This window comes from Periophthalmus magnuspinnatus, chromosome 24 (assembly GCF_009829125.3).
Source record: "Periophthalmus magnuspinnatus isolate fPerMag1 chromosome 24, fPerMag1.2.pri, whole genome shotgun sequence".
Classification (NCBI taxonomy): domain Eukaryota; kingdom Metazoa; phylum Chordata; class Actinopteri; order Gobiiformes; family Gobiidae; genus Periophthalmus; species Periophthalmus magnuspinnatus.
Window position 1 is genome coordinate 10,778,666 of NC_047149.1, and position 20,106 is coordinate 10,798,771.

The 20,106-nt window shown below is 39.6% G+C and overlaps 1 protein-coding gene across 2 annotated transcripts in view; it reads left to right on the forward strand.

Annotated features, from left to right (window-relative positions):
• The window catches only part of epha7 (eph receptor A7), a 127,568-nt gene that overhangs the window by 17,179 nt on the left and 90,283 nt on the right, over window positions 1-20,106 (forward strand). For both annotated transcript variants that reach the window (XM_033990808.2, XM_033990809.2), the window contains exon 4: window positions 18,435-18,590. In XM_033990808.2, the coding sequence (XP_033846699.1) occupies window positions 18,435-18,590 (156 nt within the window). The remainder of the gene's footprint in view (window positions 1-18,434; window positions 18,591-20,106) is intronic.

The following is a 20,106-nucleotide window of genomic DNA, read 5'->3' on the forward strand; positions in this document are numbered from 1 at the left end:
TTAACAACATTCTAACACGGCTAAAAGCTCACAAGAGTCAGCTTTGCGTAATATAAAACATTTAAAATAAAACTGTGTCACCTATATCCAAATGAGATAACAATGATTTATATTCATTCTAAGTCTGAGGCCAGCAGCTGCTTGCCGACACACAAGTCATGACAAAATGGAGGATGGTGCAATCTCTGGGCCTGTTCCCTTCTGTGGGATCCTTCTGGAGAGCCAGGCTGTTTCTGTGCCAGAACACGGCTCATCTGCTCAAAATGTTCCACTCATTCACACCTTTCGCATACAGCCAATAAAACGTGCGCCGTCTCATCCTAAAAAAACACCCAAGTGCTCTCAAGAAAGCGGGAGTTCATCGTTTAAAATCATTTGGAAAAAAAACCTATAATTAGTTAGAAATACTTCCTTGTGCGTTTTGTATACTGCCTTCTCTGCTTGTACCATCGTATAAAGTGGATATAGCTTCATTAGTCTTTGTTCTGATCTGCACAGCGCCGGGGTACAAGGCGGCTCTTCCTCTCTCTGGCTCTCGGGGCAGAGCCGTGTCTCAGGGAGGGGATGCTAATCGTCTCTTTGTTTCTGCTGCAAATCTACTTATCTCCTGCTAAGCACAGGTACCTCACATGAATGGGCCCCTTGTGCGTGTGTGCCCGGTTCCGCGCTGTAGCCAGGCACAACCATTCCAAACATGCGTGGGGTGGGCCCGAGAGCGGGGCTTCAAGTGGTGCAGTTGGTGTGAGCTGGCATCGCTGGCGGCATTGGGGTTAGTGAAGAATGGGGTGGGGATAATTATTGTGTTACGTGCTGTGAATAGCAGCTGTACAAAATATGGCTGTAGTGTTTGCAAGATAACAGCGTGGAGATGTACGAGGTGCCGCTTTTTCACAATGAGCCGCTCTTCGGTCAGTGTTTGTTTCTACGTCAAGCCGAAGCCGTTCTAATGATGTTTACACTGTAGTTTATACAACGCGGGCAAAAATAGAAGTGTAATAACAACATGTTTTTGCTTTTACCTCCGATTTAGAGGTGAGCGGATTATCAAAATGAGAATACTGTGAGAAGGAGATGAAATACTGCAGGGATGAGCTAGAAAGTACATATCTGCTTCACGTTTTAGTCGTAGCAGATACTCAACGCACTGATATCTTTGTCGTAACAGAAAAGTCTAGATGTGTGCAGCTCTACTAAAAAGATACTAATTCTTATCATATTTGGATCATTTGGGATCAGATTGGTGGTTTGAATCCCGCTCTCGACGTAAACATCACAGGCAGATCCACCGACTCAAGGGTTGGCGGTGTAATTCCAGCTCCTACAAATGGATGCGTCCTTGGGCAAGACACTTAACCCACTTCACTACCTATGAATTTGTGTGTACATGGGTGAGTGTAAATCGCTTTGAGTGCCTTGATGGTGGAAATTTACTATTGTAGAGATAGAATGATGTATCGGTTGGGCGATATTGGGCCGATATTTGCACTTCTTAGTGTATCAGCTCTCAGTCTTAAATCTCCAGCGCATGCCGATTAACACAAATGAATTAAATGTAACTACAACTCTCATAGATTTATGGACAAAAAGGGGCTGTGGATAAGCTTGCAATAATTTAAAGATATAATAAATAAAAAATATCGGTGGGTATAGCTCAGGATTCTGAACAATTGATACTGATATGGGCTATGAAAAACCCCATATCGGTCGATCTCTAGTTCATTGTTTTTTATTAATGGTTCTGCACTGTATCCTTTATCTTTTTGTCTCTGCGGGTTTAATACTGTGTTACAGAACATATATCTCCCACCACTGACTCGACTCTGAATCAGGCTGTGGCGTACCCAAGAGTGCAGTTTTCACCCTATGTTTCCTTTGTTACTCTTGAAATCCTCTGTTTAAAAAGGCGTACGAGATATAATCCGCACAATAATATATGATGACTTTATGTGCTGAAAAATTACACAACTCTGGCACCAAAGCGTTCCAGCTCAGTGCAGAGGCTTCATAAATAACCCAGGCAGCGTCTTCCTTCAGGTGTTCGTGATTTGTCTGAACCTGCGCTGCTACAACAGTCCACATTGAGCTGTGAGATCAGATCAATTGGCTCTGTCCTTTGGCTTTGAAAAATACACTCGGCTCTAGTTTTTCTCACTGTTCCCAAATCATCTTCCCAGGAAAGCACCTCAGGCCTTGACCACAGCTCGTTGGAAATAACTTTACTGGACAAGTCAAAGATAGTAGTATTTTTAAGCCTTGTGTACCAGTTTTTTATCAAATTGTGTGTTATGCTGCAGTGGGAAGGGGTTTGCTGGTCAAAATATTAATAGGCTTTGCACATATAGAGGCCCTTAAGTTATTCGAGGGACACCAAAAGCTAAATTATAAATTATTAAAGAAGACCTGCGCTTGTGTCTGCTGTACAGTTATAAACCATGACACCCGTGGATCATTATGTTATAAGTATTACATTTTAAATCACGATATTCATTTAAAACAATTAAATAAAAGTCTGCTGATTTCTATGTCAGAAAACTGCGGTGCCCAATGGGAGCTGGCAGTATCAACATTGATGGGTGCTGTATCAATATGTCACCTGTCTCCCGGATTGTCTTAGATATAGAATACATCAAATATCATAAATTTGTTTTATTACTTTAACCCAGGGCTGTCCAAACTATGGCCCGGGGGCCAAATGCGGCCCTCAGAATAGTTTTTATTGGCCCTCAGGCTGCTGAACTGGCTCAAGTGATCATAAGCAGTACTTTTAACAGCAAATTAAACTATTTCTACCACTATAACCTCAAACATCACATTGCATTGTGAAATGCAACTAAAATGAATGTGTTTCAAGCCTTATTAATAAACAGCGGCTCTGTCAAAACTGTGTATAAAGCACCGCACTGCATTGATCACCGGTCTGTGGTGATCAATGCAGTGTGGTATATATATTTTATATGCCCCTTATATATATTTTGAGATATGCCCCTTAAAAAAAAGTTTGGGCACCTCTGCTTTAACCAGTACTGTGGTAGTAGGTTCCAGAATGGTCCATAGATGTATCCTAGTCTATGTGGTCTTAAACTTGCTCTGATACAGCTCAAGATCATTCCAATTCAGGAAAGGTTCATTTCTGTCCTGCTAATCTGATTTTTTTTAGTATCAATACCTGGTAAAATAAGTATCTAGTTTCGATACTAGTTTTACAATCGATCAATATCTGTTTTTTGATGCTTTTGACAACCCCAACGGGAAGTTAAATCTCTCAGTTTCGTCAAAGCAAGAGCCCACAAAACAGCGTTGTTTATGAAGCCCCGGTAAAGTTAGAAACCAATCAGGTACACACATATGTTCTAAATGCTAATCCAGCACTACAATGTATGCTGTGTATTTGCTAGCAACGACAATACTGATTTCTCATTCACAATTATGCGGAAACAATGGCTTTCACATTTGACACATCACTAAACTCTACGAGCACAACACACAGGTTCAGCACATTACACAGCTGGATGGATGTCTGCACTGGAGCACACAGAGCATAAGTCACATCTAATCATCGGCCCTCGGCGCCATAACGCACTCCAAATAGACTGCGCTTTTGCTATTGACAATCTCCTTTATAGTCATAACATAGCGTCATGGTCCGCACCACACGCCCCCATCCCAAAGTGAAGCCCGCCCAATAGAAAGCAGGAGTAGGTTCTTTAAATACAATTTCATGGCTGTCGAAACATCCGAGGTGTGCTTCTTTTATACAATGCCCGGTGCAGAATGCGGCCATATTAGCAGTCGGCTTGGGTGTGGGGAGTTACAGAGATGTGTCTTCTCCTCCTATCTGATTGTTCGTTTGACATGACCAAACGCTCTTCAGAGTGTATGTGATTTTTTATTGTCAGTTGGCGAATAGCGTCAGAACAGTTGTACCATGCTCGATTTTGATACGAAGGAATAGACTCAATCCTCAATGCAGATTACGATACCACGGTGATATAAAAAACACTTCATTTAGACAATAGAATGTGATTTTCAACATTAAATTGTAGTACTTTTCTTGTATATTTCGATGTGGTGTGTAATCCCTCAGTCGTCCGGGTAGGTTCCGTAGTGGTCCATGGGTGTATACTATCGTTTGTGGTCTTATACTTGTTCTGATGCAGCTCAAGATTATTCCAAACATGATTTTTTTACTTGTTGAAAGTATCTAGTTTCGATACTCATTTTAATATCGAATAGTATCTGATTTCCGAAGTTTTGGCAACCCTAACCTGTAGTTTAGACCTCAAAAACATCTTCTGAAATGAATGGAACTGTTGTGTTGGTTTATCAGTTCATCAGTATCAGATTTCAGTCTGTTAATACTCCCAGATGTGTTAATGTGTAGTTTGAACAGAATTCTACTTTTACAACATACCGCAAATCTAAACCAAAACGCAATACTTATTTTTTTCCAGAATTGTGAAGTCGTAGGTAGAGCTATTACAGTGTGTGTGGTTGGATGGTGTTTGCCGTAGCTCCTTTTTGACATTATATGTATTTATTTGTGTATTGGGGTTGCTAAGCGATAAGACAGAACAGGTAATGAGATGTTTGAGTTGTAATTGCAATTTAAAAGGGTACAATTATTTAGACATTTAGCTAACATTTACAATCAGTGTGTATTCTACTACTACTACTGCACATTACATCAGACGTGCGAAGTTGTAGTGTACAGTTTTGTATCATGCTTTTGTATATTTATGGAAATTTGTCTTGTAGGAGCATAGCTGATGTATTCTTGCGGTCCGAGCGTTGGATAGGATCGTACTACAAACCATAATGAGGTTTCATTTAAGGCCCAGGAGATATCGCTAGATTACTCAAACTTTGGATATGTTTTTTTTGATGAGGAAACGTTAATACATGGTAGAAAGCTCCAAAAATATGATTTCGCATAATGCCCCCTATTTACTTTCAACCCTTGTCTGCTCTTTCTGGTGGTTAGGATTGAGTTCAAGGCTCCCGCTGGAAGCTTATAAAATACATATTGTGGACTTTTTGCAAATATCAGATTGCAGTGTTTGTCCAAAAACTTTGAATTCTACCACATGCTGTTCATCTGTGGACAGGATAGAGTTGAGATCATGCTTGGATGCTACACAGGACAGTACTGGAGCAGCTTCACAGAACACATTGAAACATGATTATAACCAGACCCTTTGGACCACCCCTTACACTGTTTCTGTCCAGCCCCTCCCTCGCCGCCTTTATCAGTCTAATGGGGTGCTATCTGCTGCCCGCTCAGCTCCACCGGCGAGCATTCTTTCCCCCTTTAGAAGCAGCAGCAACGGGGCGGCCTCCACACCTAATCAGAGTAGACATGTGGGAAGAGGTGGAGGGAGGGGGAGAGGGAAGGAGAGAGTGAGCAGTTCATAAGGTATTTCCTACTAGGGTTGGTTGTCAAAAGTATTGAAAATCAGATACTCACTGATACTAAAACTTGCATCGAAGCTGGATAGTCATTTGAGCAAGTATTGATACTAAAAAAGTCACATTCACTGGACAGAAATGAACCTTTTCCTGAATAATGTTATAATGTATCCGAACAAATATAAGACGACATAGACTAGTATACGTCTATGGGCCACTGTGGAACCTACCTGGACGACACATATAATATCTAACTGGGGTTTTTTCCGTCAAGCATCGCGATTCGATTTGTGAGTTGTGTTTTAATAATAAGATCTTGTTCAAAGTTCACGTTTAAATGGACATAAAAACTGAAATATGAACTGACAAACTAATACAGGACATGTTTGCACAGATCTAAACTACAAGATTAGCAGCTTTGAACAGGATGTTTTGTTGTTTGTGGAGGAAATTTACGATTTGCTAATTATGTCCATTCAAATAGAGATTTTGATTTGATTGCGATGAATCTGGCAGCTTTATTATTCACACTTTTGAATGAATAAGACCAGTAATCAGTCAGTAGAGTTCGCTAAAGTCAAAATCATTATATTCTACGCTAATGCTACACTAAGACGTACCTTGAAAAAACTGAGCGGGATCACCTCTCCACAGATCTGACATGTAACTCGGCTTAAATACGATTTAGTTTACCATACACATCCGGGAGCAGAGAGTACTAAAATGTTCATTGCGAAAGTATAACAGCAATCTATCAGACTTTCTATTATATTACCAAGAAAATCACATCCTTTCTGAACTCTAGAAAGAAAGAAGAAGAAAAACTGCGAACATTTTCGAAGTAATGATTAGCTGGTTTATTACTTGGGGATTTCGGTGTTCAAAAGCTTCGCCAAGGTAACAGTGGTACTTTTGATACAGGGCCTTGGTGCGGACGTACGCTCGTACAGAAAGTTTGTTGTGTTCTTCCAGGACCAGCCTGTGGATTAAATGCTTCTAATGAGTACAGTGGCCTTGGCTGAATGCGAGGCTATGAACTAATGAAGCCTATTTACTGTACCTTTAATGGAAGACAGGGATTCTTATGTTTAGCTTCACCTTGATACAGTACAGGCTCTACATTCAACTTAAGCTTATATTTCTCTGTCTTTTATCCAAGTTATTATTAGGTTTCTTCAGTAAAAGCAGAAACTCAGTCATTCTGTTTGGTTAAGTAATGAGGTTATCCAAAGTATCGAAAATCAGAGACTGTATCCAAACAAATATAAAACACACAGACTACTATACGCCCATGGACCACTATGGAACCGACCTGGACGACTCAGGAGTTACACACATATAATATCTAACTGAGATTTTTATTGTCATGGTGGTATCAGAATTAGTTGAGTATCGGTTCTATCCTGTAGTATCGAAAATCTACGGTAGTTTGTTAAAGGTGATATTTCAGAAGCAGCGTGCGTCTTAAGTCATCTTTAGCCATCCAAAAGGTATATAAAGATGAAAGAGTGCATGAATTGTGATACAAATCGAAATTGCGATCCAGGTTCGATAAACTTTTAACTTTTAATTCTGATTTCAAATTCAAATTTTCTTTATTTCTGCTCACATTATAGGTAGTTAGCCATCTTCCTTCACTCTCCTCTGCTGTCAAGAGAGGACATCAGCCTAATCAAAGCATTTAAACGGGCAACTTCAGGCTGATATGTCTGTTGTTAATGTTCACATCTTGATTTATGGACAGAATAGTGAAATAAAAGCAGCAGGATCATGTAGAGTGGGTTAATACGGACATTTTAAGACCAAAGTGACGAGTTTTTACAGCAGCATTTACGGAGAGAGGGGCGATTGATAGAGGGTTTTGATGGAACACAGCGGCTAGTAGATTAGCTATGTCCATTTTTATATACGGTCTATAAATTTGGCATGTTTTCCATTAATGTGAAAGAACCCAGTCCCCATTTACTTTGCTGGCTCCGGCATATTAACACCATTAGTCAGTGATGATAAGACAACAATACATCATCTCCCATAGAAGCCGCAGATTACACAGAAATGGGAAAGGTCAAATTCAGAATCCTGTCCGTCAGCAAAAAACACCAGATTAGCCACAAGAAAAAGTGAACTAAAACTAAGACAAAGAATATAATTATTGACCAACTGGAGATTTGTCATTTGTCAAAGCTCGAAGTCTGTCTACTGCTCTCTCTTCTCTGGTCTAAAGAGCCGGGGAGGAGTTGGATGGTGTTCAAGAATGTTAAAACGCTCAACTCAAAAAAGCAAAAATCTTGTAAAAATTGAGGAATTGCTTTGCTTTTGTGCGAGAGAGATAAGGAGCCGGGTTGGGCACAAGAGGATGGTTGACAGCCTTTGTGGCGCTGTTATGCATTATACTGGTGTTTATATTGTGGTGTGGTTTTTGTAATCTTCTGGTATTGAATTCAAGAACTTATTTTTATATATTTTTTAGCTTTGTCTAGAATTCCTTGTGGGGGATTTAAATATAGCAATTTGATTTTTGAACAAGTAGCTACTGGCATCAGTTTGCTGCCCATGTTATAATCTCATCATGTATTTCTTTATAACATGTTTTAAATTTGACTTTAGTAGTACAATTACCGTATTTTAGTAGGAGGAACTGCCACCTACTTGTCTCCATGGAGATACTATTCATTCCATAGTATCAGATTAAACCGTAGACTGTTAAAAGAGGTGGACTAAGTGAGTGTGACGTGGTCCTGTCAAATGAAGCTCATCGACTAGCGGTTATTGGGGCGAATTTGGAGCCGAGTTCCGACCTCGAGTATCATAGCAACCAAAGAGCCAATCTGGAGTCAGGCTGTTGAAGGTAATGCCCCTTCCCGCCCGCACCAGTGGTCAAACTTGTTGCTACCTGTTGATCGAGCCAGGAGCGGGCCCATGACCACTTCCTATTGGCGGCTAGCTACGTCCATTTATATGTACAGTCTGTGAATTAAACTTTAAAAAAAACTTGCATTCTTACCGTGAGCAAGCTTGCCTCTACTCAGATCTTACCTCTTGACACGTTTAATGTTAAAAACGTAATGCACCTGACAAAACAGTGCAAAGAACTGTACATTTTTGAACAAGACACTGATGCTGTTGCATTTAGACCCAACAAACGTCTATACATCCTTATATCACATATTAATAGGGGTTTCAAAAGTATCGAAAATCAAACAGTAGTACCGAAACTAGATATTTATTTGAGTATTTATTTTATTTAAATATTAAAAGTCCAGAATGCATCTGGAATAGATGCCCGAGCCACCTCAACTGGCTCCTCTCGACATGGAGGAGCAGCGCCTCTACTCCGAGCTCCTCCCGTATGACTGAGCTCCTCACCCCATCTCTAAGGGAGCGCCCAGCCACCCTGCAGAGGAAACTCATTTTGGCCAATTGTATCCACGATCTTGTCCTTTCGGTCATTACCCCGAATAAAAGTCACATTCACAGGACACAAATGAACCTTTCCTGAATTGCTTGAATGATCTTGAGCTGTATCAGAACAAGTATAAGACACATAGACTAGTATAAGCCCATGGACCACTATGGAACCTACTGGACGACTGACGGATTACACAGATATAAGGCCACATGGTAAAAAAAAGTAATATGGTTTAATACTGAAAATGCCTTGTCTAAATAAGTATCATCATGGTATCGGAATCTGAGTATCAAATCAAAATCGAGTTTGAAATGACTGCAGTCAGACGTATCGGCCTTGTACAAAAGGTAAATAGCTGTACTGTTAGGATGTCATACTTTCTCCTACTGTCTGAGGACCCACTCATTTTCCAATATCATAAATAAACCTGTCTGTGTGATCTCAGCCTGCAGCGGCCCGATTTCACACTATAGACAAAATTCTTACTTGAGCCTGGGACGTGGGACGGGGATCACTTCTCATGTAACTACATACAGTACAGTGCTGGGAGGGGTCTTGTCACATCTGAAGCGCTAATGTTTTGCGGTGCAGTCTGGACTTGCCCTGTGTCAGCTGGTATGTCAGGTTGTGCTGATTTGAGTACTATAAATGGCCGCAATCAGTGCCTTTGGCCAAATGTTTCAGATCACTTCCACTTTCATCATATTTAAGTGATTATAGTTTAATTAAACCTTAAAAGTTTGTATTTTTTAGGCATTATGCGTGCTAAGTGAGTGTTGTAAAACGTCAAGGACTATTTAGTCTGAAGAGTTTGACTGCTGTTTTAAAAAAATCAGTTCAGCTATTTCTTTTAAAACATAACCGCTTGTACTCATGAGATGTTCTTGCTTTGCATATTGTGAAACATTGCAGTCAAAGCGATTACATTGAGATTACTCTTTGGAAACAAACTTTTACATCCCAACTGGAAAAGGTATAAAGCACCTTCAAACAGAACATTTCAAACAGTAGATCTTGTACGCTAACACCGTACTTCTACATTAATTTGTCTTGGCGTTGCACTAGGGATGCACCAATCTAGATTTTTCAGTTCTGATACCGATTGCAGGACAGGGCCAATACCTGATATCACAAATAAAATAAGGTAAAAGCCAAAGTTAAATCTATAAACTGGACAAAAAGTTGTAGTTGACAGATTTAACTGACTTTTACCATGGATCAGACCTGGACGACTGAGGGATTACACAGACGTCTTCTCAAAAATAACTTAAGACAAATCAATCCAACAGAGTAACTACAGAACGACTTTGTGTAAATAAAATTTCTTTCTGGGCCAAATATGACCAGTTACCAGTCTTATTACATCAATGTCCAACAAGGATATCGTCTGAATCGATATTTGACACGAATGGCCACGAAATCCACCAGTATCGAATTTAGGTCTGTCACGATTGCAAATTTCGAAGTTCCATATATATCGCTGAAGAAAATGTAGACAGTAAATGTTAATATTGAAACTAATTTATGCCCAAGACACAAAAACCCAAGAGCAGACTTAAACCACAAAAACTATTTTCAAAATTTACAATACTGTTAAAATTTATGAGCGGCAATGAACTAAACAGCAGAATGAACCACTTTAGTACATAGTTTGCATCTCTAATGAGTCGTAGAAGTTATTAATTCAACCTTTTATGGCTTAAATCTGATCATATAGTCAAAAAATAACCAAAAATGTTCCCAGTAGTGCAAAGAAAAAGTACACACGATAAAAACTGACCCTACATCTTCTGCATTTCTTCTCCTCTGTACAATTTGCCCTATACCACTATGTATTGTTGATGTCAGATACATTAAAAAGACACAAAAAGTCTGTCTAATGAAGATGAACAGTGATGCGCTGTCAGTGCATTTCCAGGCTAGCCCAACTGCTAATTGAAATGCACAGAACGGAGAATTGATTGAGTGTGCATTGATTATTGACGTATTTGTCTCTGTGTGTCGGGGTTAGCCACACTAGCTGACAATGGAGACAGTTTAAGCTGCTTTGTCTGTCTACTTTCACCCACAGCTCTTCAGTGTGTCCAACTGTCCTTGTCTCTACCACATAAACGGACATATGGATTTATCGGCTACTTCACCATCTTGAGTTATTGTAGTAAAAAACAGTCGTGACCTGTGAATCTGAATCAGTGTCAACCGAAAAGTGATTGGTCTGCAGTTAAAGTTTGATGTTTCTGTTCTAATCCCAATGTCTTTTTGGTACCACAATTTTGTCTAATAGTATTTTTTCCATTTAAAACAAAAAAAAAAAAGTGCTACAAGATGCTCACTGAGGCCAGCATTTGCACTTCTGAGAATCAGGAGGTGTGAGCTTTGCATGCTAGTTGTCGTTAGCATTACTGTGATGGCAAACGTGGCCTCTGGAAGTCGCGAAACACGCTTATAAACTCATTGTGGTGAATAATTAGACTGTTGCAAACCACATCAGATGATCTAAAGGTAGTGCTGCTTTTCACATTTTAAAACAGTAAACATCAGGTACATCTCTTTTCAATTTGGAGATCGTACATTACTATAGCAAGTTTTGGCTCTATTAGATTAGCCAATACCAATTATCTTGCTCAACAGATGAAATGCATTACATGGACTTTTTTGTGTTTTCATCTCTGCTATTGGACTGTGCGGTCAATGTGTTAGAGGTCTATAGACACAACACTGATTCAATGGGGTTTCAATTCATTAAGTGCATTAGGCCCTATGTTGTTCCAGTGAAGGCTGAGGCAGTAAATCAAAAACAACGCACCTGCCTCCTTGTAAACGCATTGACCGGAGGGCGGGGTTGTTTGTTGTTTGTGAAGGGGGAAAGGGGCAGGTGGGATGGGCAGGGGGTGGTTGACGGAGTATTTTTTGGGGTTTTGTAGTTATTGTGAAGAATGTTGGGTCGGGATGGACAGTCTGTGCGATTGGTTATTCGAAGTGTTGGGGAAATGGTCATGGTTAGGGTTAAGTTTGGGTTTGGTTAAGTTTGGTTAAGGAACAGGATCATGTTAAGGTGAGGAACATCTTTTGGGTAAGTTAACGTGCTAGTAGAAGTAACCTTAAAAACATCCGCTACTAAAATAAAACATAAAACAGTAAGAAGGCGACTGCAGCTCAGTTGATTGAGTGGTCACATCTACTGATCCACAGATCCACAGATGAATGCTGTCGTTGTGTCCTTGGGCAAGACACTTAACTCTCTCTGGCTCTCAGTGTCTGCGTACACTGTGTGAATGTGTGTGTGAATGGGTGAGTGGTTCCTTGATGTAAAGTGCTATAACTGCCTTGAAGGATGAAAAGCGCTATATGAAAATGTGACCATGAGCATATTTAAAAAAAAGTAACATTTTAGGCCTGTTTATTGCTGCAGATGCTAACACATTACCGTGGCAACCAAAGCTACGTGATCACTTCAGTCTAGCAAGTTCATATCCATAGTTTTTGGTTTGGTTGATTTGGTTGTTAAGGAGCTAAGCAAATATTCAGATAAATATTTACCTGATGGAATAAATAAAAATGTTTTCCCCCATGTTTTTTATTACATAACTTTGATGATCTGAATAACTTTTAAATGTGCAAGCAAAACAACAGTTGGCTTGTAGGAGTAGCCTGAAGTCTCACTGGCTGAATGTAAGCAAACATTTGAGCATTTGGCTGTTTTCGGAATTTGAAATATTAACACACAAAAATTTTTTTTTTCCAAAACTATGATATTATAATACTGAATTAATCTGCTGGCTTTATTTATTTTAAAAAATGTCCATAGATCAACAATACAGATTCCAAAAATAAATAATAATGCATTTCTTAGCATTTTGCATTTGCAGATTGCTTTATTTACACATGAAGGCTACGATGTTGCCGTTTTTTTCACAGTATTTATAAAAGTTGTACTGCTACAGTCTGGCATGTCGAGGTTTGGTTGTGCTTGGTGCAGCCTCACAGCAAATGTCCATGTGTAATTTTGCATTTTTTCTTCTTGCTTGGATCAAATCTTTACACATCCTCGGGAACGCAGGAACATGGGCAAAAGTCTTGAGGATCCTCCATTTCTCATATCTGCGAGAAAACAATGAGTTAGTTTCATCTTAGACATCTCGATAAATAATAAATAAATAAATGTTCCTCATATACTGTAGATGGAGGAGTGCCTGAGGAAACAAAGTGTGTTTAAAGCTCTGTATATAAAGAGAGTGTGGAAGGAGGAATGTAATAATAATAATAATAATAATAATAATAATAATGCATTTTACTTATAAGCGCCTTTCAAAACACCCAAGGACACTGAACAAGATAAAAATTAGATAAAAACATACAAATACAATAACACATTACAAAAAAACTGATTGATAAAAGATGTGTGATTGGTTACAAAAGGTAGGACAGTCTGAACAGGTGAGGTGAATGTGCAGCTTTCACATGTCCTGTGTTCAGCAGTGCAGTCACCACTTGTCCATAGTTACAGTTTTGGACCAGGCAGCCCAGGGCCACTTTGATCCTTTCCTTAATATAGGTCTTTGTTCTCTGTTCCAGCGTCAGAATCAGGGCTTGAGCTGTCACCTTAGGGGCCATGTTTTTCTGCAGATGGAGGTAGAGAAGAGCCAGACTGTCCACAGCAGTGCAGGACACACAGATGATGTATGATCAGGCTCGGTAGAATGTCCAGTGCACACATCATCTTCCTGTATGGTCAAAAACAGAGTGCGATTGTACATTTATGCCATTGTTTCTTTTATAATTATAGTACATATTTGCTTTATAGTCGTTAAAAGATCATTACCAATTGTCATTCTGCAGCAGCTCAAAGAATTTAGTGTTTTGCTTCTTTGAGTATCGAAATGGGCATCTTATATAACTTTTTCACAGCAGTTGCTCTTTTGGCAATGTTTGTTTGGTCCAGAAGGGGGATCCAGGGATAACATAGGATCAGGACTGCTGGCCTTAGATGGGTGAGCTTTTGAAGAGATGGGCACCCGATCCTCACCAGGGCTTCACACAATTCTATAGGAGCCTGATGGGCAGTGGGCTGGTGTACTGGTGCCCTATGAACGGGACTGAGGATGTTTTGGAGGCGAGGGATTAGAAACCGCAAAGGCAGGTAGGCGAGCTTTGTACACACTCAGGTCTCCCCACGTCACGGGCTGGTTTGTAAAAGACTGAAATCAGTTCAAGACCTCATCTCCTGCTGCCTCTGAGCCTCCTCCAGGTACTCCTCAGTGAGCTGTAGACAGATGTTTCGTTAAAGAACTTTATTACTGCAGGACACACACAGACAGTCAAGGCAAAAGGACCATAATTACACACCATATATCAAAGAAAATGTGCCCTGTGCAGTTGCCAAGCCTGGTAACTGAGCCGGTAGATGATAAACATGTGCTATGTGAAAGCCAAGTCGTACCAGGTTGTCCCCCAAACTGGTGCTGGTTTTGACCTTTCTACTTTGGCTGGAAGGACCCATCTGAGAATTCATCAAATTCTCTATAATTCACGTTTAAGTTTCAAACTGTTGGGAGGTCAAACGCTCATGTCTTCCTCTATCGCCTGTGACTTTGAAATGACAGTCGAGGCAGTGCACAGGTACAACAGAAGCGGAACAGACTGTGATGATACGGTGATGACACGGGCGATGGCGTGTTATCATTCTGGGGTTATTCAGGAGCACTTTTAATGCCATACGCACAAAAAAAACTTTAATATGAATTCTGCACGGACTTTTTAACTTTATTTCAAATCACGGCTTCGGCTGTGAAAAAGGACCCAACAAATCCTCATCTACTGTCTGTAAATCTTTACCTCCCAACAGCAGCTTTACCCCTACTTACTCTTGTAAATAAGCGCTTTAAGATTGTGCTTTTAAACTTTATGGAACTGTTTTGTGTGGGAAAAAGCCCAACTAGGGACAGTTGAGTTGAGAATTAGCACTAGCTATACACACTATAAGCCCCTCCCCCCAAAAAAAAACACAAACAAAGGACACAGTCATGGTTTAAAAATAGATTTATTGCGAAGTCTGTCACAATAATTACTATATCAAGTTATCGTTGAGTATATGAAACCTGGAACAACATTTTATGGGGCTCAAGATGTATCGTGTGTGCAGTTTCTTTGCAAAAGTGGGGAGATTTGGGGTATTTTTGTTTTAATAGAAGAACATTTGAGGCTAAATAAGCGACGTCTATGGTTCATTCTGTTATGTATTTGTTGCAGCTCAGGCCTTTTAATAAGCTTGTCTGTTTAAAACTGGTTTACGGGGATTATCTTGCAGTATTGTTATTGTGTCAGTGGCATAAAGTATTTCCAGTATTATCGTTTATTGCAGTATTCCTCTGTACCAGTATATCCTGCTTCAAAAATAGCGCTTATAAAGAGAGTAGACCAGACAGCAGAGGCCAAAACTAGAGCCTCATCTTCACACGGAGCCCAGCCTTTTGTTTCTATTCCAAAGAGTTCAGACCCAGATTCTGCTTGAACTGAGATCAATTTTCGTCAGGCGTTTTATAAAAAAAAATAAAAAAATTGGGGGGTTTAAGTCCATGTATTATAAAATATCCAGGCATTCATGCAGCGTACAGGTTTGTCGGTAAGAATCACTTTGTTTGCTCTTGTCTGTAAGCGACAAGAGATTGAGTAGCCTACGCAGAACCCCCCACTCCTCTATATACACAGGCTTATCAGAATGTGAAACCAGACATGGAGCTAGCGCAGTTTAAACAAGGTCATACAATCTTCAACTGACCAGGGCTGCAGAGGGAGGGAGGCGCTTTGAGATACCGTAGTTTGACTAACGTTATCAGCAGTAGTCTTTCCGTGTATACATGCAGGTTGAGGAGAGACGGGATAAGGCCGGCGTGTCCACTGACTGGCTGCTCTGCCTTGTGTTCAGTGACCATCTGGAAAAAGTCAAAGCTCCAGTGTGTGGTGGTACAAATCCTTTCCGTTTTGAGAAATGCTCCTGGTAGCTGGAGTCCCTGTTTGCTGTGTGATGAATGGAACATGGCAGGGCTTTGAAGTGGCAAAAACAGGGGAAACCCACACCTTTTAGTAATGCTGGGATTCCTCCAGATGGAAAACCATGTGGAGATGAAATTAACGCGTAACACTGACAGGGCGGGAATGTTGTAGTTAACTGGGAATTTGACATATTTGGACTGTTCGGAATTTCAACTCAGCAGTTAAAAAGAAGGAATACTTTTGTTTTTCTTGTATCTTTTACCAGTTTATCTCAGCTAATCGAAAGTACTTAATTTTAAGTACATGTACCAGATTTTTTTCGTTGTACACATACAGTATATTCTATAAACAACTCATGAGGTCAAAATAAGTCCGCTGCGTGCTGTTTTTATCCATATAGAAAGCATGTTATTGTCCGATAATCATGATGTTCTCATTAGCATCCTAGTTGTTGTTCGATACACCATCAAAAACGAGAGTAGGAGTAGTCAGCGCACTTAGAACTCATCATGGTGAATAATGCATAAGGCAAGTGAGGAATAACTTTAGACCACTGCAAACTGTTTTTCATGTTTTTAAGAGACTAAAATTGACCATGATACAATCGTTTTTGTTTTTTTTTTATCTGTAATTGTATCTTTTTAACTGTTTTATCTATACACAACTCATTAGGTCAAAATATGCATGTTATTGTCCGATAATCATGAAGTTTTCATTAGCATCCTAGTTGATGTTAGCTATACCATCACGGAAAAAAACTTAGATCTGGTCTTTGAGAGTAGGAGTAGTTAAAGCACTTATAAACTCATCATGGTGAATAATTAGGATGCTCTGATTGCATATGGAATAACTTTGGACCACTGCAAACTGTTTTTCATCTTTTTAAGAGAGTAAAATTGACCATGATACAAGCATTTTTTATCTGTAAGTATATATACATTCAAATGGAAGTGTATGTATTAACGATTTTGTATTTTTGTCTGATTTGACTGAGTCTTGGAGAAAATGCAGTTTTATGAAGTCACTGCCAATGCTATTTTTAGTCAGGATTGATTAAACTCAGCGTATCAGTACAATTTATATGTATTTATTGCTTATAAACAAACTTTTTATACATATTCTTGCTTTGAAAACTTTGACATGTTTCCAGCTTTACGCCAGCAACCGAAAAACATCTCAACCTATTGTTTGACAGAACCTATGTATATATTCTCGCTGCCAATTCGCCCGTCCCTCCTATGTCTCATGAAAAATGTATTTTGGGCACAATTTGACACTTCTCTCACATTGTTATCAAAATGGCTTCCTAGATTGCAGCTTTGCACAGACTTCGTTTTGGTTCGCACACACACACAACCCGTCATTACGGATTAGCGCACTTGAATCTAAAGAACACGCGTTTACTATAACACTTTAAACTCTCACTCTACTCACGGGTTTACGTTCTGTCACATTCTCCGCCACACAGGACGAGATAAGTCTTTTTTGATTAAATACTGGGTCGCTTTGTTTAGCTGCAGATCCCAGATAGACGATGCGAGATATGTACTCTTATCTGTGTGTAGTCTGAGCGCGTATTTCTTTTAAGGTTGGGTTTTGCGTGCAGTCGGGACCTGTTGCTAGGGCCCTGGGAGGTTCATTTTGTTGGAAGGCACCGCGGCGGCTCCATAGATTAGAGTTTGTTGAGTCTTGCCCTCCGCGTGATGGGGAACCAGGTGCGATGTGAGAGGTCCCGTTTGCACAATGCCACAGGTGATTGACTGGAGGCTGACGATTGGCTGCTGAACCAAATCAACAACACAAAAGATATCGGGAGAAGGTAGTTTTGAGGAAATTTGGAAGATACATAAATAAATAACCGCTATTCCATTTTGCAATTTTTATGTTTTGTTAGTTCGGTTTAGTAAGGGTGACTTAGTTTAGCGGGGTGCATTGAATTTCTTTGATGAATGCTGGAGGCTACCACAGAAGCGGTTGGTCAACGAAATTGCGTTCTACTTACTACAAGGATAGGTTAGATTAAAGTGGGATTGCTTGTATTTTTGGGGTCATTTTTGTGTGCGTGGCGGGATAGGGCAGAGGTGCAAAAAAACATTCTGTGCCTGCTGCTCGGAAGTGGCTAGATGCTCTTGTTGAGGTACACCTTCATTTAGGGCATGTCCTCTGCATTTGACCCATTCCTAATTGCCAGTGAAGCAACCCAGCTGGAGCGTTCACAGATAAGAATTGATGATTGATGCTGAAAAAAATGACACAAACAGGAAATTTCTTGAATATTTGTCGATGTTTTTATTTATACCAGGGCTAATCTAACACTGCATAGTAAGATGAAAGAAACTACCTGTACTTTTTGTGTATAAAATTACATTATATAGTCTAAAAAGAGTGTTCTTTGTCATTGCGGTATCAAAAGTGTACAGTAAGTTAGGAGGATTAACTTATTCTGCGTTAGGAGCCCCAAAATAGTAGTAAAAACAGAGACAACATGAAAACCCAAAACAAAGACCAGTCTAAGAATCAAACTTGGGACCTTACGGCTGTGTGGTCATATGGTTAACCACTATGTCATCAAGCACAAACATAAAAATTGTATGTATTTTGACCTTCATATCCCTCGTGTGTGCAGCCTGCGGACGTGGATTCTACAAGTCTTCATCCCAGGACCTGCAGTGCTCCAGATGCCCCGCCCACAGCTTCAACGACCGTGAGGGGTCCTGGAGGTGTGACTGTGAGGATGGATACTACCGTGCGCTGTCTGACCCGCCCTCTGTGGCCTGCACCAGTAAGTCCCTGTCTGTCCACCCATTTCGCTGCTATTTCACGTGTACGGTTATTATTATTTGTCTGTAAATGCTTGTGTGCCGGACCAATTTGCCCATTATTTATGAAAGAAATCAGGTTTTATCACAGTGAAGAAAGTTTTTTTTCACTCAGACCTAAAAGTCACATGACCTGAAAGTTGAACTGCGTATAGACTTTGCTAAATACTGCAGGCCTATGTAGTGAATGACAGGTTAGAGGCTAGGGTGAACATTCAGATTTTTATTAATTTGAATTTGACGTTTTATTTTATTTATTTATTTATTTTTATTATTTTTTTAAATTTTTTATTTATAATTTTTTCATTTTTCATTTTTTTTCATTTTTATTTTATTTATTTTTTCCTCACAATTCATTCTGTCACCATTTCGCCTTTATTGCATCTATTTTCCCATCATTCCTTGCGACACACTTTATCCCTAGGGTTAGAGGTTAAGGTGAACATTCAGATTTTTATTAATTTGAATTTGAAGTTTTATTTTATTTTATTATTATTTTTATTATTTATTTATTTATTTTTTATTTTTTTATTTTTTTTATTTTAATTTAATTTTATTTTTTTCTCACAATTCATTCTGTCACCATTTCGCCTTTATTGCATCTATTTTCCCATCATTCCTTGCAACACACTTTATCCCTAGGGTTAGAGGTTAAGGTGAACATTCAGATTTTTATTAATTTTAATTTTTTATTATTATTATTTATTTATTTTATAATTTTTTATTTTAATTTATTTGTTATTTTTTCATTTGTATTTTTTTTTTTAATTAATTAATTATTATTTTTATTATTTTTTTCCCTCACAACTCATTCTATCACCATTTGGCCTTTTCTACATGTATTTTCCCATCATTCTTTGCGACACACTTTATCCCATATCCTTTGTTGTCAGTAGTGTATATACATGTAAAGTCAGGTCAAAACTCCTATAGACACTTCCCAAGCTCTCGCCCTGTTTACAACCTCAGCAGATACACGCCTGGCCCTGCATGTACTTCCCGGAGGGCGTGCCACTCCTCCTCACATAGTAGCTTCAGTAGTCCCGACGTGCACCTTAAAATAAATATGTCCGAGCCCCACCCAGCACCCAAAAGAAGCCAGCACCCGATCACTCTCTGGCCCCAGTAAATGAGCCGTCAGCCGTCGTGACAGTAAACGTTACACTGGCCCTGGGCACTGGTCGACTGCAGACCGCTACTGTTACTGCTGTTGTGGGTTTCAGGCTCTGAGATGGAAAAGGCAAATTGTTCCTCTCATCATTGTAACAGCCAAGACAGAAAACAGACACACGACTAGAGTTAGAGTAGAGGTCAGGGGAGGAGCGAGTGCGGGGCGACGGGAGGACAAGCCTGAAGAGTACTTCCATGTACTTCTAATGCAACCCAGTAACATCAACCTGTTCAGATATAGGACAGATGTTGTTGTAGTGTTTTAAAGCTACACCACGTATCTTTTCTGTTGTCCATAGAGATGTTTTC